This window comes from Lactuca saligna, chromosome 5 (genome assembly GCF_052625555.1).
Source record: "Lactuca saligna cultivar CGN05327 chromosome 5, ASM5262555v1, whole genome shotgun sequence".
Taxonomy (NCBI): domain Eukaryota; kingdom Viridiplantae; phylum Streptophyta; class Magnoliopsida; order Asterales; family Asteraceae; genus Lactuca; species Lactuca saligna.
The window spans coordinates 254,896,635-254,924,078 of record NC_136421.1 but is presented as its reverse complement, the minus strand read 5'-3'; the positions used below and the strand labels follow the sequence as shown (position 1 = coordinate 254,924,078).

The window sequence follows — 27,444 nt, the reverse complement described above, 5'->3', positions numbered from 1 at the left end:
GCTAGTTGACATTACTAGGAATCTTTCAGCAGCTGAGGATCGGGTAAGATCAGGAACCTAAGGAAGCCTAGGATATATTTCAGTGAGTTAGTAGTGAGGCTCAGTTAGACTTGGGTGTACCAGTTGTGGAAGTGACTAGGAGGATCCAGAAGGATTGCTGAGGAAAGTATGGATAGGTGTGGAAGGTAGTATTGGGCCCGTACTACTGAAAGCACAGGATCCATACTCGAATCAGTGAGAGTCTTGGAGAATCTAAGAAGCTTTAGGGAAGAGTTTGTGACCTAGTTTGGGGACAGAGGATGTTCCAATTGTTGTAGCTTAGCCATTGACAAGCGAGCTAGTGAGCGTGACAGGGTGTCAGACCCTGAAGGATATGATTTCCAAGAGTTGCAGATGCGGGATCAATTTGGGAAAACCCTGAAAAGATAGGTGTGTGCCAGGTGCGTATAGTAGGGGTCTCGGGAAGAGACCCATGATATCTGATCATCAGGTGAAGGGCCATCAGGGCTAGAGTCAGTGCAGCACATACATGACAGTGTATAGGAGAGTTTGTCACTTCGAGGGTTTAGGCTACTACAGGGTAGCGGGGTTGGTCATGTCAGCAGAAGGTGATTAGTATTCCTCCAGATGTTGTGGGTATGTCATCTTTTATTGCTATTAGATGGATGTTGGGGATACGTATCGCGTTGGAGTTATGACTAAGTTTGGATAAGTTAGATCTCGGGTTAGTTTCCTGCTAGTGTTTGGATTATCAAGGATCATATATGCCATCCTGCAAGCCGAAAAGTCATTGATGAACCCACAAGGGATGCATCTTGCGGAGCGGGTTCCGTGTGTACCGTTATCATTCTGGATCTTTGTTGAGATCTGTGCAGGAGTATTGTTTGGGAAGATCCTCGATCAGGATTAGAGTAATAGTTCTACAATGAAGTCAGCGTTCAGGGTTTCTATCATTGTTCAGGTATGGTCGGTAATTGTCTATGGATGAACTTTGGAGTTCAAGGCACTACCGTTGCTAGGATAGAGCTGGTGACATGAAAAGGGTAGTGTCAGTCGTGGGTGTTAGATGCATAAGTGGCTGGTCATCGCATGTTCAGGAGAATTGTATTTCCGCATGGGCTGTGTTCGGTTAGAGTTCAGTGGTACTGCAAGATTGGAAATGAGAATGAGGATTCGTCAACCAGAGTGAAGATTGATACCTTCAATTGACAACATGATAGATGGATTGAGGTGTCGGATTGGATCAGATGTCAAGAGTACTCATCGAGATTTCTGAGGATGTCAGATCTTAAGGTTTAATCGGTGATTAAATGCTAGCATTGGCAAGCAAAGGTTGTCATTAGTGGGATATTAGAAAGCGAGAAGGATTGGAAATCCTTCAATTTTTGCGTGTAGTGAAGACTTAGTCGAACTTAAGTGGGGAGAGAGTTGTTGCAAAGTTCTCCAAATGTGAGTTCTGGTTGCGCGGGGTGCAATCTCTTGGGCACCTTGTCAACCAAAAGGGTATTATAGTTGATCCGGCCAAGATAAAGGTTGTGATGCAGTGGCAGATTCCGAGGTCTCCATTTGAGATTCGTAGTTTCTTGGGTCTAGCAGGTCACTACCGGAGATTGACATGGGAATTCTCTGAGATTGCGGTTCCTTTGACCCGACTAACCAAGAAGTCGGTGGCCTTTCGTTGAGGGCCTGAATAGCAGGCAACCTTCAATACTCTCAGATAGCAGTTGTGCGAGGCACTGATTCTCACCCTACAAGAGGGTGTAGATGATTTCATGGTTTACTGTGACGCTTTGATCACAGGCATGAGTACGGTACTAATATAGTGGGGTCACATGATAGCAGGTTTCGGGAACCATGTCAGAGTTCCAGTTAGGACTCTAGTTCATTGATGTGTTAGGTCGAGTACGTATCCGACCTGGTATGGAAAGTGTTTTAAGACTACGAGGGTAGCCGTAGCATTCACTAGTAGTCAGATGGTATGGAAAGTGTTGTAAGACTACGGGGATAGCCGTAGCATTCACTAGTAGTCAGATGGTATGGAAAGTGTTGTAAGACTACGGGGGTAGTCGTAGCATTCACTAGTAGTCAGATAGTATGATAAAGTGTTGTGAGACTGCGGGTGTAGCTGTAGCATTCACTAGGTTAGTAGATAGTGTGAGCGCTTTGTTAGGATGCAGAAGGAACAGTAGTACCCACCAGTTCGGGTGTAGCAGTAAAGATAATGAAATCCACGGATTGGATTTCGGAATTACCCAGATGGATTAGATCTGGTTGAGCCAACGATACGACTGTAGGAGCGTCACTACAGTTGAGAGATCAGAGAAGCAACGGACTGCTTCAGGACATGCAAGATAAGGTTACCATTGGTCAGGTAGCAATCACTTTTAGCCTTGGATTTGAAGATGACAGGATTCGAAGTATGGACCCGATCGGTTATATCATAAAGTAGTAGAGTCATAGTGTCATGATAACTAGTGGAAACTAGTTCCAGAGAAGGATTTCGTTCAGAAGTCATGTAAGGTGACTAAGTAGTGAGTCCTTTGGCTCCGCAGCCGGGTGTAAACCTAGTATTTCAGAGGACTGGCAAGCGAATTGAGACCCAGGAGGTCTCGGTAGCCTTTGGTAAGCAGCTATGTAGCAGTGTATACTGCTTCAGGCAGTTTAGTGTTCGGGCGGTTTTAGTGTTTGGGTAGTAGTAGTATTTGTGTTTCAGGTTGCAAGTACTCATGGAATAGCTGGTTTATTGGGGAGTGACAAGTCACTCACAACAGGAGTATTTGGGCCTTGGCCAGGTACAAGTGATCTGCAGATATAATTAGGTCTGTGAACCTGTTTTATAGTGAGAACCTAAAGCTATCATAAGTTGAGTAGCATGTTGATGGGTGAACGGACTGGATTCAATGATAAAGATTCAATATGAGTGGTCTGTTGGGGAATCAGACCATCTCGAGATCGTAGATTCAATTTAAGTAGATGTGATCCTGTTGCGAGGAATTTGTAGATATGAGGATATTATGGCTTTACGAAGATTGGTACAGCTACCCTGGGAAGGCTAGGGTGAGCCCAATACGTTGATCATGTTACTAGAAGTGGTCTGGCATATAAGAAATAGTAAGGAGTGATTTTGAGGACGAAATCTAATTTAAGTGGGGGAGAGTTGTAACACCCGTTTATTTATTAGTTAAATAAATAAGTTAATGAACGAATGGTAGCCTGAAATAAATAATTATATATGCAGAGTGTTGGGTTCGAGGAGTTAGTTGCCACATTTTTAGAAGTCGGGGGTTAAAAGCGTGAGTTTGGGACTCATTTTATAAATATTTATAAACACAGGGGCTCCGTAGTAATTAATTGAGGTGGAGGGGCTAATTATGTCATAATTAAGATATTGGGGGCTGTTTGATAATTTATAGGACATAAATTGTAAGGTATCTCCATGGATTGGGTTGAAAGTGTAAATATTGGATCACATTTTTAAAGAAAATGGAAAAAGATGGGATGAAATTGCCATTATGGAAACAAGTTTGGGGGATCGGGGTATATAAACCTGTCACCCTCGGATTTAACCCTAACCCTAATGAAGTGTCGATGCAGCCGCTATCCTCTCTTACCACAACCTCCAGCCGCCAACTTCACTTGCGATTTCCGGTACCGCACCACCACCTCCGATGAAGTCATTGTCCGCCGTTACGTGCATCCACAACAAATATGAAGAGCCACATGTGACGTTGGTTTGGTGGGTCGTCGGACCGTTTAGTGCCGCCACGGTCGTTCTAGCGATGTCGTCGCTCCAATAGCCATCAAGGGCCGTCGGGAAGAAGCCAGTGAAGACCGCCGATGCAGCTGCGACCGTTCATTGCTATCCCTCCCCTGTTACATTCTTCTTCTTCTTCTCAATCTGTTTGCTATTGTTGCTTTATCTTGTCACCACTAGCCTCCATGGGTGGTGGCTTCAAGTTTGGGTGGATGTGTGATGTTGCTTCGAGAATCATGTGACTATTGGCTTCTTGTCACAGATAGCGAGCTCCTGAAGACCAGCCTTCGTTTGTGTTGCTGCCTAACGCCATCAAGATCGCCGCTGCCACCTCTCTATGGTGTTGTCGTCGCCAACCGCCACCAGGAGGGTGGCTGGACCTGTTTTCAAGAAAGAAAAGAGTGTGGGTGTTTGTTCTTTCTATAACATGTGTTGTGTGTAGCTTGTTGGCCAGAAAAGTCGTTGCCACCACCGTGAAATGGTGGCTGCCACCACTTCACCGCCATGTGTGTGTGTTTAGTGGGTGTGTGTGTTTTTAGTTGATATTTACCATTGTAAAGTGTACTACAAATTGGAATAATGAAAAGAAAACTGAAAATCACCACCGTAGGGTGATGGTTGCCGCCACCGGCCGCCGTGTCGGGTGGCGGTGCACTTTGCCTCTTGTGATAGATTCGTTTGGGGTGCTAGAAACCCTAATGGGCTCAAAGGAACTCTAATGGGCCCAATGAAACTTAATGGACTCTAATGGACCCAATTAAACCCATATGGGCTTAATAAGATTTTAGTGGGCTTATTAGGCCCAATAAAGCCCTAATTGTCATAAAAGACCAAAAAATTAATAAATGGGCTAATATCTGGATTGGAACACCCTAATGCCAATGAAAACCTAACTTTAAGAATTAATGGGGTCACACACACGAGAATTATTTAATAACTTGAGATATTAAATAATAATCATTGGCAAAAATTAATCTAAGCAATATTGGACTTAATAGATTAAGTCCTTAATGGATTAAGTCCTTAATGGGTTAAGTAGGAAACTTAACCATAATCATCATTTTATGTGAAACCCTAATTTCACTTGGATTTATTATTGGACCTTTCATTTAGGCCTTGATGATTAGATTATAAATGGGCCATCCAAGATCAAGCAAATGGACTAGAATAATTAATGGGCTTTGTGGTAAGGCCCATATGAGGAGTTGGGCCCAATTTGGAAAATTGGGCCATAGATGGGCATAGTTTGGGCCTTTATGATTATGTGATATTGGGCCATTATAATGTTGAATGTTGGACTGGACTAAATGGTTGGGCCTTATGGTAAGACCTTGTAAGGGTTTGGGCCCAATTTAGAAAATTGGACCATATGTCAGGCTTTGATTCCTAGTTGGTTTTGGGCCTGTGGATTGGGCCTTGTTGGGCTTAAATAAGTCAAGCCTGGGGTAATGTAGTAATTATTCAAGTATGTGTTATGGTTATGTGTTGGGACCCAATTATTAATTGGGTGTTATTTTGGTGTTGACACTTCGGGAATCTGTCAACCAATAGTTGGGGCTCAGCCTGCGGGACTTCAGCAGTGTGGGATTGTGTCTTCAGGACTTCAGCAGTGTGAGGTGAGTTACCTTCCGGTAGTGGCGGGACTACGGCCACAATGTCGGCCCACCAGTAGGAGTTGTATGTTAGATGATTGTCTTTGTGATATTCATCTATGTTTGCTACTACTTAATATGTTTATGTGCTAGTATGTTATGATGTTATGTGATAGTGGTAGTACGGTTGAAATAGTCCCCGGTTACCGGTCGATAGGACCGAACAGGTAGTCTAGTACCCAGCCATGCTAGCCAGATTATGATATATGTGATATGATATTATGTGGTAGTTGTGGGGGGTGAAATAGTCCTCGTTTACCGGTCGAAAGGACCGAAAGGGAGGCCAACACCCAGATACGCTAGCCAGTATCCGGTCGAGAGGACCAAAGGGGAGGCCAGCACCCAGATATGCTAGCCAATATCCGATCGAGAGGACCGAAGGGGTAGGTTGGGCACCTAGATATGCCTGACAATATATGTATGTTATGTGATTATGGTATGTGGTATGATGGGGGAACTCACTAAGCTTCATGATTACGGTTTCAGGTACTTCGTGTCTAAAGGAAAGGAGTCGGCTTGATCGCAGTGCATCATACTATGGTTTTCCGCACATGAGATCTTTGGGATTACACTCTGATATTGTTTTATGATAACATGTTTAATTATTTCTACTTTGGTTTTCACATGACAGGATATTACAAATGTTTTATTACACTGTTGGTTTTATAATGACGTATTTAAAAATGAAAATTTTGGCCTGTATTTTTGGGATGTTACATTAGAGCCCTTAGGACCATAAAGTTGGCAACTTTATGCCAAAATAGCTCATGAAAATCATAGATCTAGAAAGGATAAACACTTAGGACTTCTACTTCCTTAATAATCACCCATCCATGGCTAAAAGCATACAAATAAACCCAATAAGAGATCTAAGCCAATACTAAGCAAGGCTGGAACTTTATACCCAAAATGTACTGGAAATAGAGTAGAGAATCAAGATCTGTGAGCTCCTTCTTGAATGACCACCTTGCACCGAGCTTCTCCTCATTGAATGAGCTTCAAACACACACAATAGACTCACAAGACTCTTGGAGGCTCTAGGTTTCGAGATTAGGGTTAGGGGATATGGAGGCTGGAAATGAGGCCAACACCTGGAACTTAAGGTGTTTAAATAGGGTGCAAAAACCCAAAATTAGGGTTTCCTAAATAGCACCCAACTCGTCGAGTTGGTTTCTTCAACTCGTCGAGTTGTAAAATTAACTTCGCGACCAAAACAACCTCTACTCTCTAAGTTGACGCTCCTCAACTCATCGAGTAGACCCATTAAATTCTCACGATTCCTCATCATTAACTCGCCAAGTTGGCTCCTCCAACTCATCAAGTTCAACATGAAATTGGCATAATTCCAAAATTAACCTTCTAGATTCTGGGTGTTACAACTCTCCCCCTCTTAAATTAGATTTTGTCCTCGATATCACTCCTTACTGCCACTCATAACAAAACAATCCACCTGAGGGACACATTCGAAATTCTGCATATAAGATAATCTTCCTAAGACAACCGAAACTTCTATCTTGAAGATAACATCCAAACCTTTAGCCCCTACAACCACCTCCACCTTTCTGAGACCAGAAAACTACAATGGTCTGACTCCTGGAAGATCGTTGATGCTGAAACAACTACATGCCCAACTCTCAACAAATAACCGACCAAACATAACACTTCCCTTTCAGAACATACCACGACCTATCCAAATTTACTAAAATCACCCTTAGAATATTTCTACAAGCTCAATGAAGAACGGATCCTTAATCTCTCTAATAAAATCAATCCTATTTCATCTGAAATCCAAAATTTAAGTATCAATGATCTGACTCTCTATCAAACATCCCACGCCGAACCGCCATCGTGCCAACCTCATAGAGTTTCATACCAAACAAAATACTTCCAACCCCCGATCACATTGGTACTTCAAAGGGAAACAAAGTCACTAACCATAAACAGCAACAGAACACTTATACTGTAACACCTCCTTTCCAAGTCAAACCCTAAATCTGAAGATGTGTTTTAAGTATTATTGTATTCCGAGATATGAATATATTTAAATAAAGAGGTTAGGGAAAAGTGTGTATTTGGCATTATAATTTTTTTTGGAGGACTAAAGAGTGCTTTTGGGGTTCGTAGTGGAAAGAATATTTAAACATATGGCTAAAGGATAATCAATCGGGCTTGTTTTGTCGTTCGTGGACTTATATTGAAATATTTTGTAGATGATGGGCTATTTGGGTAAATTTGAAGTTAATTTCAAACAAAAATAGAAGGAAGAGCTGAATATGTCATAATTGAGATCTTGGGTGTTAAAAGGGTAATTTTTGGACTGGCTTTGCAAAGAATTTCAAAAAGGAAGGGTTGTTTGGTAAGTATTGTACGTGAATTGAAATGGATTTTAGTGTTAGGGGTTAAAAGGGTAAATTATGGACTGACTTTCAAAGAAAAAGGGAACAGAGGGACCAAAGGTGGCATTATGGAAGGAAGTTTTTTAGGGCACCAGGTATATAACCCATGCCATAAACCCTAACCCTAAGGACGTCTAGCCGCCACCACCTTGTACCCCCTTCGACTCCGATGTCGTTGCCACCCGACTCCAGCCAGTTTCCGATCAGTGAGCAGCCACAAACGACCACATAATGGCCGTATTCTTCTCCTTTTCTTTCTCAAGCCGCCGTTTATGACTCTCTAGTCACAGCTATCGGCTCCAACCACTAAAGCCACCACCGCAAACTATTGATGCCGACAAGACTATTCATTGCTGCTACTTGTAACATACACGTTTTAAAATCATGTTTTGTAATGAATAATATTATCAAATACTATATGATTTTTAGCGTTGGGTTCTAAAAGATAGTTTTTACTAGAATTGAAGTAAAACTATGTTTAGAATCACTCGGAAAATATTGGAAGTCTTATGAGATTCCAATCTAATGTCAAATATTGAAATTTAACGAAAATATAAAATTTAAAATAATTAAAATTTAATTATTGGAAGTTGTATAGAATCTCGTTAGAAATATTTAGGCGAAAACATCATCGAAATCCGAGTTATAACGAAGAAGTTATGACTATTTGAAGTTTCGCGACAAAACCGGCACGACGTCGTATGACGTAAAAAGTAAGTTTTCGATAAACTACTTTTTAGCCCTTATGATCTAAATGAAATTCGTAGTATTCTCTAAACTGAGAATTTTCATAAAAAGAACATCCAAATTTGACTTCGTATGAGGAAGTTATGATTTTTCTAAGTTTCGGTATAGTAGTAGACAGCTAAAAACTTGAAATAAAGATCGAGTGACTTTTAGCCGACACAACCTAAACGAGAATCGAAGGTCTCGTCAATAGTAGTACAAAGGTAAAAAGACAAATGAAAACGGATAACGGATGAAGAAGTTATGAATTTTTAACGGACTTTTCCTGTCCCAACCGTTAAAAATACAATATTAAAAATGAAGTCAAAATTAGCCGATGAAAGCTAAACGAAAATTGTAGAGTATAATCTCACCTACGTGTGGATATAAAGAACATCAAAAACGGAGCTCATACGCAAAAGATATGAATTTTTGAAGTTTTTAAATAAATATAAATGAAAATTCGAAGCCTTATCCGAAGGGTACGCCCAACATTCTTCGTTTCGTACGCTCAGCGTACTTCGCATGTATGTGAACCATAGTCGGCCACGTCCTTCTCACTTCGCACGAGGTACACGTATCGGATAAGAGTGCCACGTCCGAGCCTAAGTTCCGATCTGATGACACATCACAGGCACGCCTCGCGTAGATGGCCGCCGCGCAGTACGCCCAACGTACAAAGGACTTACACCCAGCGTAGTCAGCAACTTTGGTCCCCTATAAATAGAGACTGAGGGTCTCCGGTTTTAGGTTACATTCTCTTATCTCTCTCACTCTCTAAACCCCTTTTTACCCACTTTTAACCCCCCGAAGCTTTGGTATCATTCCCGACACTCAAAGCAAGTCCCGACTCCCCGAATTTCCCGCGAAAATTATATTTTCAAGTCAAAACTCTGCCCGTGTAAGGCCGGTTGTCAACTAAAATCCTCGGTTGCATCGAATAAAGTCATATTTAGAGCCGAAGTGCTGCCTAAATTATCATTTATTCCTTTGGTTATTTCACGGTAAGTTCAATATATAGGAACAATTGTATGTTATGTGTTATATGTGCTATGTACTTTCCTATGTTATCTTGATTTTTATATTGTTGATCATGTAGAGCATGCCTCGTATCACTTCTGGTATTGGCTTTGAGCCTCTGGCCATGTAGAGCATGTCTCGTATTATTCTAGTATCGGATTTATGCCTTTGGCCATGTAGAGCATGTCTTGTATCACTTCTTGTATTGGCTTTGTGCCTTTGGACATGTAGAGCATGACTCGTATAACTTCTAGTATTGGTAAAGGGCTATGTAGGGCTGAAAGCCTGTATATTCTAGCAAAGTGATAATCCGAAATTGTATGTCTTCTGTGCCATTTGGGCCAAAGTGTATATCTTTGAATCAAATCATCGATTGATATGGAAAGCTTGTCGCATGATTCACATAGGTCTTTGTTGTTCCTTGTTCCTCTTTGTTTCTGCCATATTGATGTATATATATGGCATAACGTTATATTGTATCTATTATTGAACTTACTAAACGTCACCACTTATACCTCTCAATGTTTAAGCTGCAATTGTAACTAGTATAGTCGTACACTATTGGAAGATTTAGAAAAGTTTGTAATATTACTTTTGTACTTGGGTTTATGTATGTATATGAATAATAGATTCCTAGGTAGTTATGTAATATATTAAAAGTTAGTCGGTTTGTATCCAGTCTTTTGTAATCAGACTATCAATGTAAAATATTATTTATAAATATGCATGTAGCATTTTTTGGAGTAACAATATTGTGAAGTATGAAAGTTTGGGTCTTTCAGAAGTATCAAAGTTAGGGTATTTCACTACTCCATTGCCGACAACGACAAGGACTGTTGGCGGATGTTCGTTCATCTATTGTCACTGTTATAGGTTGCATCGCCGCCTCCTTTTCTCCGTTCTTCGCTTACTCCGCCTCAGCCTCGACCACCACGACCGTTGTATCTGTTGCTGGCAAAGAACGAAGTCTGACGGGAAGGAGCGTTGGGACCATTGGGAGAAGCTGAAAGAGCTGAACGTTGTTGCTGTCATCGGAAACCGTTGTTGTTGCCACCGTCAATATCGTTTCTGCCGCCACCATACGCCACTAGGTGGGTGGATGGGTCCATCTTGCAATCAAATGTGTGTGTGGTGTGTTTCCATTATTACTGTGTGTTGGGTGGGGTTTTGTTTGGTCGGAAAACCGAGAAAAAGCGACCACCACCACCGTGAGGTGGTGCCTGCTACCTTCTACCATTGCCAGCCACCATAAGGGTGGTTGTGTGGGTGCATTTATCTTATTGTGTGTGGGTTATTTCGAGTTATTGCATTATGTAATTGTAATTAGTGACTAGTATAAACAAAGAAAACTCATAACCATCACCGTAAGGTAGTAGCTGCCACCACCAGCCGTTGTCTGGGGTGGCGATGTGCTTTTGTTTGTGTTTAGACTACTTTTGGAATGCTTGGACATAAATAGAATACAACCATGACCACCACTGTGAGGTGGTCTTCGCCGTTGTGAGCCATTGTTGACCACCACTACCCAAGGTGGTAATGGGTGGTGCCCGACTTATGAAACCTTAGTGGGCCTAATGAAACCCTAATTGATCTAAAGGCTTAGCTTTTGGGCCTAATCGGGTTGGGTTAGAGTTGGAAACCCTAATTAGGGTTTAGAAAACCCTAATTTTGGATATGGGTTTTGAAATGTCGGGACCCGCATTTAGGGATTTGGTTTGGACATCATTAATCCATGAAAAGTCATAAAGTCGTGAAGTTTATGAGTTAAGACGTCCCTTGGAATTAGATCTAGAAGTTCGACGTTTTGTCTTAAGGCATTAAGTGCTTAATGGGAGATTTAGCAATTAGGGGCATATGTTAGGGGTACATAGTCGTACACTCAGCGTAATGTGTTGCGGTCCCATCTCCGTTGCTGTGAGAACTTGTACATCGGGCGTAATAAGGTGGTACGTCGGGTGTACTCACTAGAAGTCCTTTTGGGCCTTAGGTCTTTTGGGTCATTCTTCGGCCTTAGTTCTTTTGGGTCATTCTTGGGCCTTAGGTCTTTTGGGTCATTCTTAGGCCTTAGGTATTTTGGGCCATTCTTATGCCTTAGGTCTTTTGAGCCATTCTTGGACCTTCAGGGTCTTCTAGGCTATTAGTGAGCCTTGGGTCATGGCTTGTTGGGCCTAGAGTACGAAAGGTAAAAGGGTCTTTTACCCTTTGTGATAGGGATTATGATTTGGACTTTCATTTATTACCCTAAATAGTGATTAGGCGTGGTTTTACTATGTTTAATGTGAGGAGCCATTGTAATAGCAGCAAGAGAGTATGATTCGTGCATCTTCAGATTAAGGTGAGTTTCATCATTGTATTTGTGGGTCGAAGGTACTAATGTCGGCTCATTGGATTATGATATAGGATGGTAGTGATCTACATGATAGTTATTGATATGCATGCTTATTGTCTTTTGGACTCTTTCCGGTATGAATGTATGTTTTAGCGGTAGGGGTGAAATAGACCCGTACCGGTTGAAAGATACCGAAGGAGTCAAAAGAGACCCAACGAGTCGGAAGGGACTCATATGTATGATGTATAGTATGTGGTATTTTGGAAACTCAATAATTTTATGCTTATGGTTTAATTTTATGTTTCAGGTACTTCTGGTTCGAGAGGGAAGGGTCTAGCTTGATCGCAACGCATTCACCAATGTTTCGCAATTTTTATGATTTTTGGATTTGTACTCTGATAACTATTTTTATACTAACATATTTTGATGGTTGTTTGATATAATTGATGAATTTTAGTTGAGTTAAAAATGAAATTTTTGCTTATGATTTTTAGGATGTTACAATATCAATTTTTTTTTACAATTGGGGTTGAGGTTTGGATGTGTTGGTGTTGTTTTCTTTTGACAATTGGCCCAGTGGTTTTACGGGTTGTCGCTTAAGGAAGATTGCCAAGGATGCGTTGGAATGAGTTTTATTTGCTATGTGGTGGTATATCCGACTTTTCATGGATAATACCTTATTTGGCTTTCTTGGGTTGATATTCACACAAAACTGTGGTAGACAAACCATGTTTGGAGGTGATTATTTTGACGATGGCTTGGGTGTTTTGGAGACATCGGAATTCGGTTTTGTTTGACAACAAACCGATTCGTATAAGTGTTATTTTTTATTCCATTATTTTAAATTCTTTTAATTGGGTAAATAGTAATGGTTTCAAAATAAATGTTAGTTCGAATGCTTGGTTATATTCTCCTTTTTAATTGATATCTTGGTTTTTGGTTTCTAGTTTCTTGCTAGAATCCTTTGAATATGTGAATCTTTAGTTGTTAAAAAAAGATTTTATTTGGAAAAGAGATGTCTAAGAAAAGTCTCATCTTTGATAGAATTGTCTCACAAGCATTTCATTGACGCTCTAACAGGTCTAAGGTGTTGTTCAAGGTTTGATGGCTTCAAAATCAGATTCTGACTATTGTGTAACGTTTTTGGTTTCCTTGTATTTTCGATTCTAGCTTCTTGCTAGAAGGTTTTTATCAAATTTCTGTCGTCCGAAAAGAAAATATCTTCAACATAGAAACTAAAGGTTAAAAAAATGTAAAAGTAATGTAGTTGTCATGCTTGCACAATTGTTCTTTTGATTTAGGATTATTGGAACGAATTTTCTTTCTTATCATTGATTCTTTTTAATCACTATAGTTTCTCAAATGATATGTAGTCTATCATCATCAAAGGCTTATAGTCTTGGTAATATTATGATTTGGAAAAAAAATGTCTTTCGTTGTATTATGGTTTTTTTTAAATGTCTACTCTTCTAAAGGGCTTAGGGTTCAAGTCTTGCTTGAAATTATAAAGAGATTAGAAAAAATTCAAAAAATGTAGCGTATCATAGATACATGTTTGTTGTTCATAGTGGTCCTACAACTGAACTTACCATTATAAAACATGCTAAATGATCAAAAGAAAATGTTATTGATTTCTTAAAACTTAGTTGTGCATAGAGGTTTAGAATATATTTAACTATTGGGCAAATATCATATGAGCCCATCGAATTTGTTGTGTTTGTTTTAAAAGGTCACCCAACTTTTTTTTGGTACATTAAAGGAATGAACTCTCGTTTTCCTGTTTTAAAATATCCTTATGTGACTTGATACCAGGTAAAGCTGTAAAATGTGTGCCTTACCACTGTTTGACAATCAACTGCACCTCTACCTCCATTAAAGTATACTCACTGTATCTACCCGTCTTGATCAGGTCAACTGGTTATTTTCATTTTTAGATCAATCGAACGGAAAAACTTGGTGATTGATTATTGATTTGTATGTATATGACTCTGTACATTGAAAAACAAGAACAAATTAAAGAAGATGAAGAGGGAAAAGAGATAGAGATAAATTATCTCTAAGGATTTTGATAATTGCCAATTGTTGTTCTTCACATAATTAACTGCTGAAGCAGCCCCGTCCATTTACCTGCAACCTTTAACAGTCTCGAGACAACGATCCCTCCTCGTGATTGATTAAGAGCTACCGACCCACCGATTTCCTGATTTTGTTCATATTCCTTCCTTTCCTGATCTGCCTTCTGTTCCTCGTTTCCCTTTGCCTTTACTCGTTGACCCATCAACGCCGATGTCACCCCTCATAGTTGTTTCTCTTCCCTCGATTAGTGAGTACCGATGACGAAGAGCAAACCAAAAAAGGGCCATCACAACTCGATTACCCCCCTGACGAATTTGCCATCACCTGGCCAAGAACAACCACCATCGTCTCCTTATTTCTTCGAATCGGACGCACCCCGGAGTAACTTTTCCGACCCACCCACGATCGATGCCCATCGGAGCTGCTTTGATGGCATTATGTTCCTTTTCTCGTTCCCGATTAGTCGAAGGGGGAAGAAGATGATGCCCCTTCCTTAGCTGGAGTCGTTTGATAATTGACACAGGGCTTCAACCTAAAAAAAAAAAATAAACGACTTTGTTGACCAAGTCAAAGGTCAAAGCAAAAATCAAACTTTCATTTTAAAACCTGTTATAATAGGTTAAGTGACTTTTATAACAGGTTGAACGAGAGTTCATTCCCTTAATGTATCAAAAAAAAAAGTTGGATGACTTTTTAAAACAAACATGACAAGTTCGATGGACTAATATGACATTTGCTCTTAACTATTAATAAAGTTCTTGATTAAGAACGAAATATTTTTTTCTCGAATGGCACAAAGATTTTATTAAATTAAAAAATACAAAATATTAAAAAAATGATTTCTTTTTCCATAAAACTAAACATAGAAAGTAAAAATTGTATTTTTAATTGGAGGGACCATTAACTATTTAATTGTTTTGAGTAAAAATTCTATTTTTAATTGGAGGGACCATTAACTATTTAATTGTTTTGTTAAGAAAAAGGCATTGGAAATTGGAAGGGTGGGCGTCGTATATTTCCAAGGTTGTACTTTTGTTTCTTTTGATTTGTGTTTTGACGACACACATACCACTAAATTTTGTTTAGTTTGACACTATACTCTTGTACGAGGTTTCTTTAATTTAATAGAAGATTCTTTGGAATCAACTACAAGTTATAGTTTTCAGTATTTAATTAGAACTACAGACTTAAATAACTAAAATGGAAGACGCTTAAATGATTACCACTGAATAATTAAGTCATAATTCTCCTTAAAATACATCAAACGATTCCATAACTTTAAGCATGAACACTTAATGCAAAAATCTTTCATTATATTATCAACAATTACCCACAATGCAAACATGCTAACAACATCGATATAAACACATGCATGACTTTTTTGGGTAATCAAATCCGAAGATTACAAACATTTTCCAAGTGGAAACTACTAGCCTTTATCAATTATCATGACTCTTCAAAATGGTGATCCGTTTCATCGAAGATTTCCTCCTAAATGACAAAAAAACCCTTGTCAAAATGTACATTGGTTATATATTAATATTAGGGAATTTACCTGTAAAAGTTCTTCAATTACATCTTCCATTGTTATTACACCAACTGCTTCTTCATCAGGGACTGGAAGTGGTTTTCCATCTATATCCAATATGTCTGAATACATTTCTTTATTCCATTTTTTACTGCTGAAGTTTCCTTTGAAAGAATTACTGCCCCTGCTTGGGAAACTCTTCCACTGCTTGAAGGATCTTTTTGACTGTAAGCTTTTTTCTAGAGGATTTTTATGATCTCCATCAACATCCACTCGCACTTCCTTCACACCTTTCTCTATTGCAACACATGTTTGTTAGACACTCTCGTCTGTGCAAAAGACATAAATACCCTCCTCCTTCCTCATCTCTATAATAATAATTATAATAAATTACCAGATAATGGAGTCTTCATTCCAGCCTCCTGTGGTGTCTTAATACATTGTCTCACAACAACAGCCATGTGACTGTGACCTTTTTGAAATTCATTCAAGATGTCATATAATGGAAGAGATTCTGCAACCCTACAACAAAAAATATGTTATTGAATTAGAATTTTTTTTTTTTTTTTTTTTTTTAAATCACTTAAACATTTATAACATACTTGGGAATCCTGCGAATGGTGACACTCTTAACTGGGACTTCCTCATCTGTATGAATAGTCAACAAATTTTTCACCTAAAATACCAAAAGTAAAAGGTATTGAATTTACTTGTCAAAAAAAATAAAATTCATATGGTAACAGATTACATAAATAATAGTACCAGAATAAGTCCAATTATATTTGTTGGTTGCTCATAGTAGACAGGTATCCTGCTATGCCCTTTCTCCAAAATGATATTCATCAATTCCCTGTAAGTTGTAGTGAATGATCAGAGATGTTTTTAATTATTAAAGATTTAAAAAAAAAAAGAATAAGGTTGTTGAGAAAATTAGTAAAGAAAACCTGTCAAGTTTGGCATTAATATCAATGGAAAAGGTATCAGATATAGGAGTCATGGCATCACTGGCTGTTTTTTCAGTGAGTTCAAGTGCTCCTGCAATTATTGTTGTCTCATCATGTGTTAGTTCTCCACCTTTACCAGCCTGTTTTCAAGGATACAGATACACAAAACAATTTATGAAACTTGAAACAAAAATAAACCCATAAATTACAAAAATGGTCCCTGAGTATCGCTGTTTTTTGCAATTTTGGTCTTTATTTTGATCAATGTTAACCGTTTTTGTAATCTACACAAGAAAAAATAAAGACACGTACCTCATTCCCATGAAAATTAACAAGTGTTTTCAACTCTGCTCTTCGGAAAAGAGCAACATGTTCATGCCCCAGAAGATAGTCTAGTAACTGATCAATTTGGGAAATATAGTCAAAGATCAAAAGTTTCAGATAACTAGTGGATTATTACATGATATAGAAGGCATACTGAATCACCTTGCTTATAGGATATGCAACAGGAAAGCAAATCCAAACAAGAACACGCACAAATGGAGATACAGTTGCACCAATAGCAAGTCCATGCCTTGTACAAACAGATTGTGGTATGATCTGTGAATGGTAATAATGATCAGTGAAAGTGGTAAAAAGAATGTTGGTTTCAGGTTTCAAGATTTAATCAGTTAATAGTTTACTCACTTCACCAAATAGAAGTATTAATGTCACTGAAATGAGAATAGCACCCCAAGCTGTGATCAGACTATCCAGGAAAATTGGGAGAGCCTGAGAAAGATGATAACTTTTTTATATTATAACAATTTGTTTCAAAGAATTATAACTAAAAGTCTAAAATTACCTCCATTGCTGCAGCATTGCAAATGAGAAGTGTACAGAGTAATAGATGCTGTTTTTTAACTACTGGTAGTATCTTCTCTGTTGAGAAAATGAATTAATACTCATTAGGGTTATTAAAGTGAACAAGAAAATTTGGACTCTTGTATACAAATGCTAGAAGTGTACATGTTTCTTTCTTTCCCTTTCGAAGAAGTATGTTCTCTTTCTCTGGCTTGTATAGTTTAAGCATTAAGTTATTCAATGTATCATGATTGTGTTTCCTTGTTTTAAAAATCTTTGTTGGTTTTCTTTTGTGATTATTTTAAGAATATGCATATTACTTTATAAAGGGGAACACCCATCCCCAACTTCCTATATCTTTCTTCTTATAGATTATATCTTTTAGAAAACAGTGTGATGTTGTCTGCCATATTAGAACACCAAGTGTATAAAACCTACCACTACCACACTGAATTAATAGAAGGGGTGAACAGATGTTTCCCTTCAATTGCCAGAAGTAAGATTGATTCGGACCTATTTCTAACAGGAGTTCCTCAAATTAGAAGGGTGTATGCTAATAAGAAGAGCAAAGAAACAAAAATCCAGAAAAAGCATACACTAAATCGCACAAATGTGTACAATTACAAGAAAAAAACGAACTATCACAAGCAATTAATACACAGGTAAAACAAAAAATTAACAGAAAACGGAAGAATCGAACCAAATACCTGCGTATATACGGTCTTTAGGAGTCCCAGATTTAGCAAGAACTTCCAAATCAACAAGACTCAACGACATGAGCCCTAAAGTAAGCCCGGACATCAATCCGGCAAACAAAACTAACAACACTACTATCCCAATATGAATAAAGAACTGGGGTTCACAACATGAGTATTCGATCGTCATAACAGTAGAATCAATTTGGTTCTTCTTAATGCTTTCGTATCATAATTTGTTACCGAAACCCTAACTCCCGCCCTTCTAAATCAAATTTAACAATACGGAGATCAACGGGTGCAATTGAGAAGTAAATTTGAGACGAATAAAGGTTGACAGAAAGGAAGATATGGTGGCAGCATGATGACATGTCGAGGGATTGAATGAGAGCCAGAAAGAGAAGAGAATCGTGTGGTGATTGAGGATTCTGGTAATGAACAGATCACTGCTGGATGGCGACACACGGGTCACGACCATTATTTTGTTCAATAAATGATTTAAAGTTTATTTGTCCTTTTAGGGCCAAGAAAAAAGGACGATGGAATGTGTTGTCCATGTCCATTTAAAGAGTAAACTACAATAATGCAATATAATTGATAGCATTTAATTAAACTTGATGGTTTTATATGGTCATGGATTCATGGTGTTTGATACTTTGATATAGACCCAGAAGACAAAAGATTATATGAATGTGACCTATCTAGAACGGTGGAATAATGTTGGACAAAAGTGTCTCTAGCTCTTTGGTTCTCCGTTCCTCATCTTTCCTCTTTGTAAGATGAAACAAAATACAAAGCACAGATAAAATTTTATAACAAGCAACAGAATATGAAGCCCCAGAGGAGAGGGGTTGGGGATGAAGTTGCCGGGTAGCAAGATTATAGGGTTATATCTTGTATTAGTCTTAGCAAACACATATGTAAGGTCCACTTTCATGCATGTTTTCATCATGCCTTATTATCTCACTTTATCGTATTTTACGAATTATCATGAAGTTCGTGCATTCCACGATATAATGGGATTTACACATATTTGAATAGATTCGATGTGTTTTTGTGTATGTCTTTGTATTGAGAGGAATTTAATGCAATGCAAAATGGGAAATTAGGTTGATGTGATATGTGATCCAAGGATGGTCTCCGAATGATAGCAGCTTCAACGGGGAGTTTTTATCACAATCAGAGAAAATAAACAACGTCAGTCGCTTCCTAGGAGGATGTCTCGGGAAGGCGTATCGATGATCAAGTTAGTATTGGTGAGAAAAGTGTATCATAAGGATATGATCTTGAGGCATGTTGACATTTTTATAGCAAGGATCACTGAAGTATCCTTAAGGGACAAGAAGGACAGTTCTGACGAGGGAGAGTGACGAAAAGATTTGTATGTCTAATCATTATTATAAAATGATATTTTCTAATAACATATGATCATTTATGGTCACACTTTATATCAAATAAATATTTATTGATTATTTATTAGAATTTCATTATTAATAAACATTATCAATTCTTGTATTCAATTAGGAAATTATTATTTTATGGAAAGTAATATTTTCCAAGAGATAAAACTACTAGTTACTCATAAGGTATGATTAAATAAGCAATGCATAATATTTTGGACTAGTTAGAGTTCATTTATATATTATGTACATGTGTTACATAAATAAGAAGAAATGAATACATTATAACTTTGACTTTACTAGTTAAAACTATGGGTCTATGGTCCCCAATTATGGGTGAGTTTTTCTTGTGAAACAACCTCTTACATTTTCATGCTTCTTATTTCATAACATGCTTTCATTAATTACAAGCAAAGTCCATTGTACATGCATGTAAGTATATAAAGAGAATAAAAGCTAGTCATTTGGTTACTTCTTTCTTCTTCTTTTTCTCTCAAAGATGTAGGTTTTATGGCTCTTTCATTCCCTTCTCTTGAATGGTGTGGTGTAGAGTTAATGTCCTTTTAAGTGATTATCCTAAAGACTAATTTGGTATTTGTAATGCCTACTGATTCGGGTTAGTCAGTTTAGAGATAATAAGCGTTAAAAAAGACTTTTTGATAGAAGATTGTTTAGAATAAATAATCTTAACGAAAGTTATATTATATGTCACAAGGATTACGTATATATAAAGAACGTTGAAATCCGACTTATAACGAAGAAGTTATGACCAGTCAAAGTGTCACAATCAAACGGCACGGTTCTGCGTATCGTAAAAAGTAAATTTTTGATAAATTACATTTTAGCCTTAGTGATCTAAACAAAATTCGTAGTAGTTGTTAAACCGAGAGTGTGCATATAGAGAACGTCCAAATCTGACTTCATTTGAGGAACTTATGATTTTTCTAAGATTTAACGTAGCAGTCTACAGCTCAGAAATCGAATTTTAGATCGATCGATTATTAGCCGATACTATCTAAATGAGAATTCAAGATCATGTTAATAAGAGCTCAACAATATAAAGACAGAAGAAAACGAACGTCGGGTGACAAGGTTAAGAATTTTTAATGGACTTTAACTGTCTAAGACTGTTAAAATATAATTTTAAAAATAAAGTCAAAATTAGCCGATGGAGTCTATGTAGATCTTGTTATGAGAAAGTTATGGATTTTACAAAATAACTAATTTTCGGATTAACAAAAGGGTGTCACGTATGGCGATCTGGCACACACCTTCCTCCCCAAGGCTTGCGATATGATGATGACATGTGGCCCCCAGTGCACTCTGCGTAAGATGAGTACGCTCTATATACTGGACCACTTGCAGCCTATAAATAGAGGCCGAATTTTCACTCTTTTCTTCACATATTTCCATCACTTCTCTTCCAAAATCCTCCCAAGGTCCCAAAAATTTTCTTCAGTACTTCTTAGGTGTTAGTAGCGAAGCTCTGGAGCGCCAGAAAGCCCCAAGAAATAGAGCTTTCGGTTTAGAAGTTCTGCCCGTGCAAAGTCCGATTTCTCGCTAAACCACTTGTAAGTTGAGTTATGTCTACCGTACTTGAAGTATAACTTATGTTTAAGTTCATTATCGTTATTATGAACCTATAAACAAGATTTGTCAATAAATCCAAGTTGTTATACTGATTGATCTACTTATGGGAGAGGTGTCTAGAATAGTCACGTTGGCTTGGTTGTTGGATTTCAAAAAAGTTATACGCCGAAATGATCATGCCTCCCAACTGTCCTACCTGGCTGATCCTTACTTGATAGATCTTGAAGTATACTTTGAATTAATGATGAATCTAGACTAATAATTAGTCACAATAAATATTATACTAAGACTTAGTGATAATGATACTAGGTTACATCAAAGGGAAAGACAGTTGCTAGAAGCGAAGCGTTGTCCGAATTTCGAATCGTCACTTTAACAAGTGAGTGCACAATTACTTTCATCTTACACATATACATGAAATATTTAAGATAAATTACATGCTATATGTGCCTATTATCTATGTTCCTGATATCTATGCTAGATGAATGATTTATACATGTTTTACTTGATTTAAACTATATATGTAATTTTTACCTATAAATATATTGGGTAAAGATGGGTAGATGAAAGATGATATAGATGATGAGAGATAAAAGATGAAACGGATGGTGAAAGGCTTTGACTTTAAAGATGATGTTATCTAGCAGAGTATAAATGACAACCACAGACTATTCTAGACAGTCAAGTGGAATGCTAGCAGACTCGCAACCTGTAGGTGTTTGTGAACCATGTGTTCATTAAATGTACTCTAAAAACCCATTGACATGTATTATGGGTGGACTCCCTAAAATAGTACTATCAATAAAGAAGATAAACTCCGGCAGCTATGAACTTAGTACCTAATAAATAACACTGGCAACTATGAACTTAGTGTCTAATAAATAACACTGACAGCTATGGACTTAATACTTATTAGATAAACCCTGGCAGCGATGAACTTTGTGCTTATTCCTTAGGAAAATTCCTCAGGAATAAATATGGATGAATACCCACTGATGAGTATCATGGAGGAATCGGTGAACTAGTATTGCCAACATAGATGATCCTTAGGGTAGATCCTTAAAAATAAAGAAGATAATGGGGATAGGAAATTGAGTTAATTTTTTGATGATTAAACATATTAATTATATTATTGTGGGTTGAAAACCCTACGTAGTCACCAGGTTTCCTAACCTGGCCCACTCGGTTTATTGTATCACATGTAGTGATATTAAAGATACATTATGCTGAGAGATTCAAAGAGATGTAAATCATTAGTGTAAATTAATGTAAGGTATGTTTATGCTTATGTTTTTGTATTGATGATGACATCCCAATGTTTTAATATAAATAAAATACATTTCTTTGGAAATGATTTGATAATATCTTTACCATATTTTTGGGAACAAATTCCACAGTATAATTCTTCAAAGATATACTCTGATTTTTAAATAAAGCATAAACAAATTGATCTTTTATGGCCGTGAAATTGGGGATGTCACAGTTGGTATCAAAACATTAGTTTAAGCAAACTAGGAATTTGTAAGATTTTTCGACTTAAAATTAGAATGCTAAACGATGATTGTGAGATGAGTGTATGTTATATTTAGGAAATATACCTAAATAGACACAAACACTAGCTTATTTTAGGAAAGATACCTAAATTTCTTTTATGTGCTAAGTGATTTATGTTATAGATATAAGATACCTTATATGCCTTATGATGCTATTATTTGATCAGATCTATGCTCTAACGCCGATCGGATCTAGAAACTTTATGTGTTGAGATTTGTAAACGTTTAATTACGATATTAAAACCGGCATGTGTCTTTTTGGAGTGATAAGGAGATTTGTACACATATGTAAATAAAGCTTTCCCTATCTTAATTATGGTCGTTGTACAGTGAAAATTTGTTTTCACTATATTAATTCTTGTTGCTGTACACTGAAAATTTGCTTGGGTGTATAGATCGAAATTGTGAGAACTCACAACAGATTAGGAAATGCTAATAGAAACCAGTGGCCTGAGCCACAAGTGATTTAGCATGCACCAGAGGTAGCAACTGCACCCGAGCCAATCATGATGGCAGGAGTACAACCAATGATTCGGGCTATGATGGCCCAAAAAAAGGAGTAAATGAGACAAATGTTGTATAATAACAAGGATGAACCTACTGTACCCATTGTATAACTTGATCTGGACATAGAACAGTTAGAAGAAGGGAACTATAATCAAACTGTCAGTCAAACTGAGCCTCGTGTGGTTAGAAGGAACCAACCCAATGAAGAGATGATAGGTGTGGGTACAAGTACAAGGATTTCATGGCATCCAAGCCACCAAGTATTTCTGGAAGCCCAACACTGGTGGAAGTCATGGATTGGATCTCCGAGATGGAGATGATGTTTGAAAGTTACGACTACAACAACAAGCAGAAGACTGTGCTCGTGGATACACAATTGAAGACTGGGGTATTAAGCTGGTGAAAGCTACTAGCCGATACCATGCCCAAAGGAGAAGTTAGTTGTAACATCCCAAAATTCAGGTACATCTATTTAACCCTTCTTCTTTACCAAGTTGTCAAGTTTAGCCCTTGAGTGGAAAATGTTGCAAATGAGTACGCAGGGCGTACTGAAGAGTACGATGCGCGTACCATGTGATTATATTGCACGCAGACTCAATTAGATATGTTAGGCATACCAAAGTTACGCTGGGCGTAACTGGCTCAGATGCAAAACCCTAAATGAGACTTAAGGACTATAAAAGGAATGATAAGGCCCTTACCCCAGCCACCATATTACAGTGAGTGAAACCTTAAGAGAGCAAAAACCCGTTATAAGCTTGTGTGTGTGTTCTTAAGCTTGAAAGTGCCATTTTGTGGTGGTAAAGGAGAAGAGGAGGCCATTGTGGGAGCTAGAAGTTGGAGGACAAGCTTGGATTCGAGTTCTACAGAGGTTGGAGCTTCATTTGGAGGTAAAAAGCTCAAAGCTTTCCTTGCCATTGTTGATTTGTGCTTTATGGACCCATTTTAGGGTTTTTGGTTCCAAGGTGGAGACTTTATGAGCAAAGGGTCTCCATGAGCTTAGAGTTGCCCTATTCCAGTATAATATGTGTTGTAGCTTCATAAAAATCCAATCTTGGACGTGAATATTAAGTCATGCATGAGATATAGGCTTAATGAGGAAAGAGGAAGGTATTTAGAGTGATTGGAGACCTTTACAGCCATTTAAAGGCTTAAAGGTTTCGACTTTATGGATTAAGTGGCCTTAGAATAGTCAGATCTGGAATTTGAGCTTATGTCTTAGCCGTTTAAGACCAAAAATCAATAAGAGCATGAAACTGAGACTTACGTTGGGCATAAATCTCAAAACACGTCGCGTGAGGGTTTGAGACCCCGATTCTGGATCGCCGGAGTACGCCCCGCGTACAAGAGCTGGTACGCGCCACGTACTTGTTGGAATAGTGTCTAAGGCTGCAACTATATTAGGCAAGTATTTGACCCGATTGTGCATGGTCCTTTTGGATTGCCTTCACCATAGCAACTTGATGGGATGATTTATTAAGAGAGAGTAAATATTATTAGTATATTATGAGAATAATATAAAGAATTATATATAGTTATTTGATTAATATAAGTCATAGATTAATTGGAATTAATTTGGTGACTTAATGAGATTAATTAAATAAGAGGGTATAAACTGTCAATTGTTTGATAGTTAAGCTTTAGACTATAAATCCATACAGATATGGATTGGACAAATTCTATGAGCTAAAGGATAGCTCAAAATCGTCCATGATGTTATCTAGGAATGGATTTGGATAGCCTTAAGAGAAGATTATCCAATTAGGGTTTAGACTGTAACCCTTAAGGAGTCTACAAGTATAAATAGACCACATGGGTAAGGGAAATCGACATCTCATCTAAAGTAAGAGAACTCTGGCCGATTTCCTCCCCTCTCCTCTCTCCTAAATCATCTTCTTTGCTATTGGTGTTTGTAAGCCATTAGAGGAGTGACATTTGTGACTCTAGAAGCTCCAAGACAACTAGATTAACAAGGAATTCAAAGGTATGGTTCTATATCTGTTTCAATGTTGTTATTTAACCTAATTAGGCATTAGAAGTCTTGGATTCAAAGCATGTTTAATTAGAAAGCCTAGATCCGAGCATTAGGGTTTTGCATGCACACATAGGAAAGTTCTTATGGCTAAAACCCATCAGTGGTATCAGAGCCTATCTTGGTTTAAATTGTTGCTTGATTAACTGAAACAAACCTGCAAAATTCGATTTTTTAGGTTCTGAGTCATGGACTCGGCGAGTTCCAAAGTGGACTCGGTGAGTCCCTTTGTGTACTCGGCGAGTCCGGGCGTCAGAATTAGCCAAAACCGGGATTTTTTCATGTTTATCTTATGGAAACTTACCTTAATCATATTAGATCAACCCTAATCCGATTTTTTGATATATATGACTATGATCTTGATCTAATTAAAGATATTTATCATCTAATAAAATATTTAATTTCCTTATATGATAATTAATTAATTATTTTGATTATTTTGGTAATTATCTTAAAAGAAATCTTGGATAAATCAAATATAGATAATTAGGATATTAATTGTTAATTGGAATTATTTGTTATTTGATCCTCCATGTTTTAAATGTTTAAAACTTTCCCTCACGTTTTGAAATTTATATTTGTGATTAAAAGTTTTAATTTAGACAACTTAAATTTCAAACCCTACGTTTTAAAAGGTTTAAAACACAATCCTATACTAATATGATATTACTAGAATAATATATATATATATATATATATATATATATATATATATATATATATGTGTGTGTGTATAACTAAATGTTAGTCTTACCGTTAGTAGGCCTCATTCACGAAGCCGATCTATAAGGTGGGTATAAGGTTGCGGCCTATAAAATGGCACTTAATGGGTGTACACTCACACCCACCGCTTGCTTGATTGGTGGAGGGTCGTTAGCCGAACGGGTAGGATAGGGCAACCTCATCCTCTCATTAAAAGTATAATAAGTAATACAAAGTAACTACATGTTTTTAAAATTTCCCAATCATAGTTACTTTAGGAAAAGTGAATTGATGCAATCCCATGAAATTACACTTTGCACCCTTGCTAAGAAGTTAGTGGAGCGTGTGTGGTTTACCGACACACTAATTGGTTCTAAGCGAGGGTGGCAAAGGGTGATTCATTGTTTATCATAGTTCGATGGAGCGTGTGTGGTTTACCGGCACATCGAATACGTGATCGTTACAATGAAGGCACCATGTGAATTTGCATGCTAATTCACACCCGCTTTGTGATCCTCGGTATCCCAGTCACAAAAAAGAGGGGAATATCGAGATTTAAACATGCCATTGAATAGTTTCAATGAATCTCATCCGAACCTAGGAATTCTCAATACACTTAGGACTAATAGTTTAGGTTTTGTGATGGAGAATTAGTGAATTGTCATTCACTTACCTTCAATTTATTTGCGTGTTAGATTACGGCATCCCTTTTCTAGTATGTAAATGTTATTGTTGGATCCTAACCCTAATTTTTCTTATTGGGTGATAATTAGGGATTCTTATTCTAATCTATCTTTGTCCTTTCAATAAATGTCGAACCAAACAACGCTGCTGCTAGTTCTTTCACGTTGATGAGCCTTTGCCAAAAGGTCACCTTCGATGGAACAAACTTTAGCGAATGGATAGGATACATTCGCACCATTGCTCGCTATGAGGATAAGGAGTATGTTCTCGATGAAAAGCTTGAGAAGATCAACCCCGAAATCGCTACTCTGGACGAAATCACCGCTTTTGAGACTCATGAGCGAGATGCAACGAAGGTACATTGCATCATGATTGCCACCATGAACTCCGAATTCCAAAAGTCCTACGAGGACATGTACCCGTACGAGATGCATCAAGACTTATTGGAGAGATACCACCAAAACGCGAGACAAGAGCGTTATGAGATTTTCACTAACATGATTTCCGCTAAGATGGGTCATGGAGAATCTCTTACCGTGCACCTGCAAAAGATGCAAAGGTATGTCGACCGCCTTCGCAAGTTAAATGTTGACTTTGGGGAAGACTTGGCGATCGACATGGTGCTTCACTCTTTTCCTCCGATGTACAACCAATTTAGGATGACCTACCACATGAACAAAGAGGAGGTCACCCTAAGCAAACTCCAAGGTCTCTTGAGGGTCGCTGAGAGCAACTTCAAAGACAAGTCTATTGCACCTACTCCCAATCCGCCTGTTGCTCCTGTCTTGGCAATTGGTCAAGGAAAGGGAAAGAAGAGGAAGGCTTCATCAAAGAACTATCGCAAGGTTAAAGCCTAAGATGGTGCCTCTTCTAGTGGGACCAAAGTTGATCCCACTAATCCCTGTCCTAACCCGAAGGAGGCAGAGTGCCACCACTGCCACAAGATAGGACATTGGAAGAGAAGCTGCCCAGAATACCTGCAAGCAATCAAAGAAGGAAAGATCAAGCCATCT

The 27,444-nt window shown here is 37.9% G+C and overlaps 1 protein-coding gene across 1 annotated transcript; it reads right to left on the bottom strand.

Annotated features, from left to right (window-relative positions):
* Positions 1-15,245: 15,245 nt before the first annotated feature.
* On the bottom strand, positions 15,246-18,425 carry LOC145047418 (DUF21 domain-containing protein At4g33700-like). The gene is made up of 11 exons (XM_078995683.1): positions 17,976-18,425; positions 17,270-17,346; positions 17,113-17,196; positions 16,912-17,025; positions 16,738-16,824; positions 16,426-16,565; positions 16,244-16,331; positions 16,084-16,157; positions 15,876-16,003; positions 15,509-15,777; positions 15,246-15,444 (listed from the first exon to the last, which is right to left on the bottom strand). Exons 1-11 carry the CDS (start codon positions 18,151-18,153, stop codon positions 15,400-15,402), a joined length of 1,284 nt encoding a protein of 427 aa, XP_078851809.1. The 5' UTR covers positions 18,154-18,425; the 3' UTR covers positions 15,246-15,399.
* Between the last annotated feature and the right edge of the window lie 9,019 nt (positions 18,426-27,444).

What these genes read in the sequence shown, in the direction of transcription:
- LOC145047418 (XM_078995683.1), bottom strand. Translation starts at nt 18,153, where the DNA reads ATGACGATCGAATACTCATGTTGTGAACCCCAGTTCTTTATTCATATT. An exon ending in ATATAATTGGACTTATTCTG is followed by an intron (nt 16,158 to 16,243) that starts GTACTATTATTT and finishes TTGGTATTTTAG; the next exon opens with GTGAAAAATTTGTTGACTAT. An exon ending in AATGAAGACTCCATTATCTG is followed by an intron (nt 15,778 to 15,875) that starts GTAATTTATTAT and finishes GTGTTGCAATAG; the next exon opens with AGAAAGGTGTGAAGGAAGTG.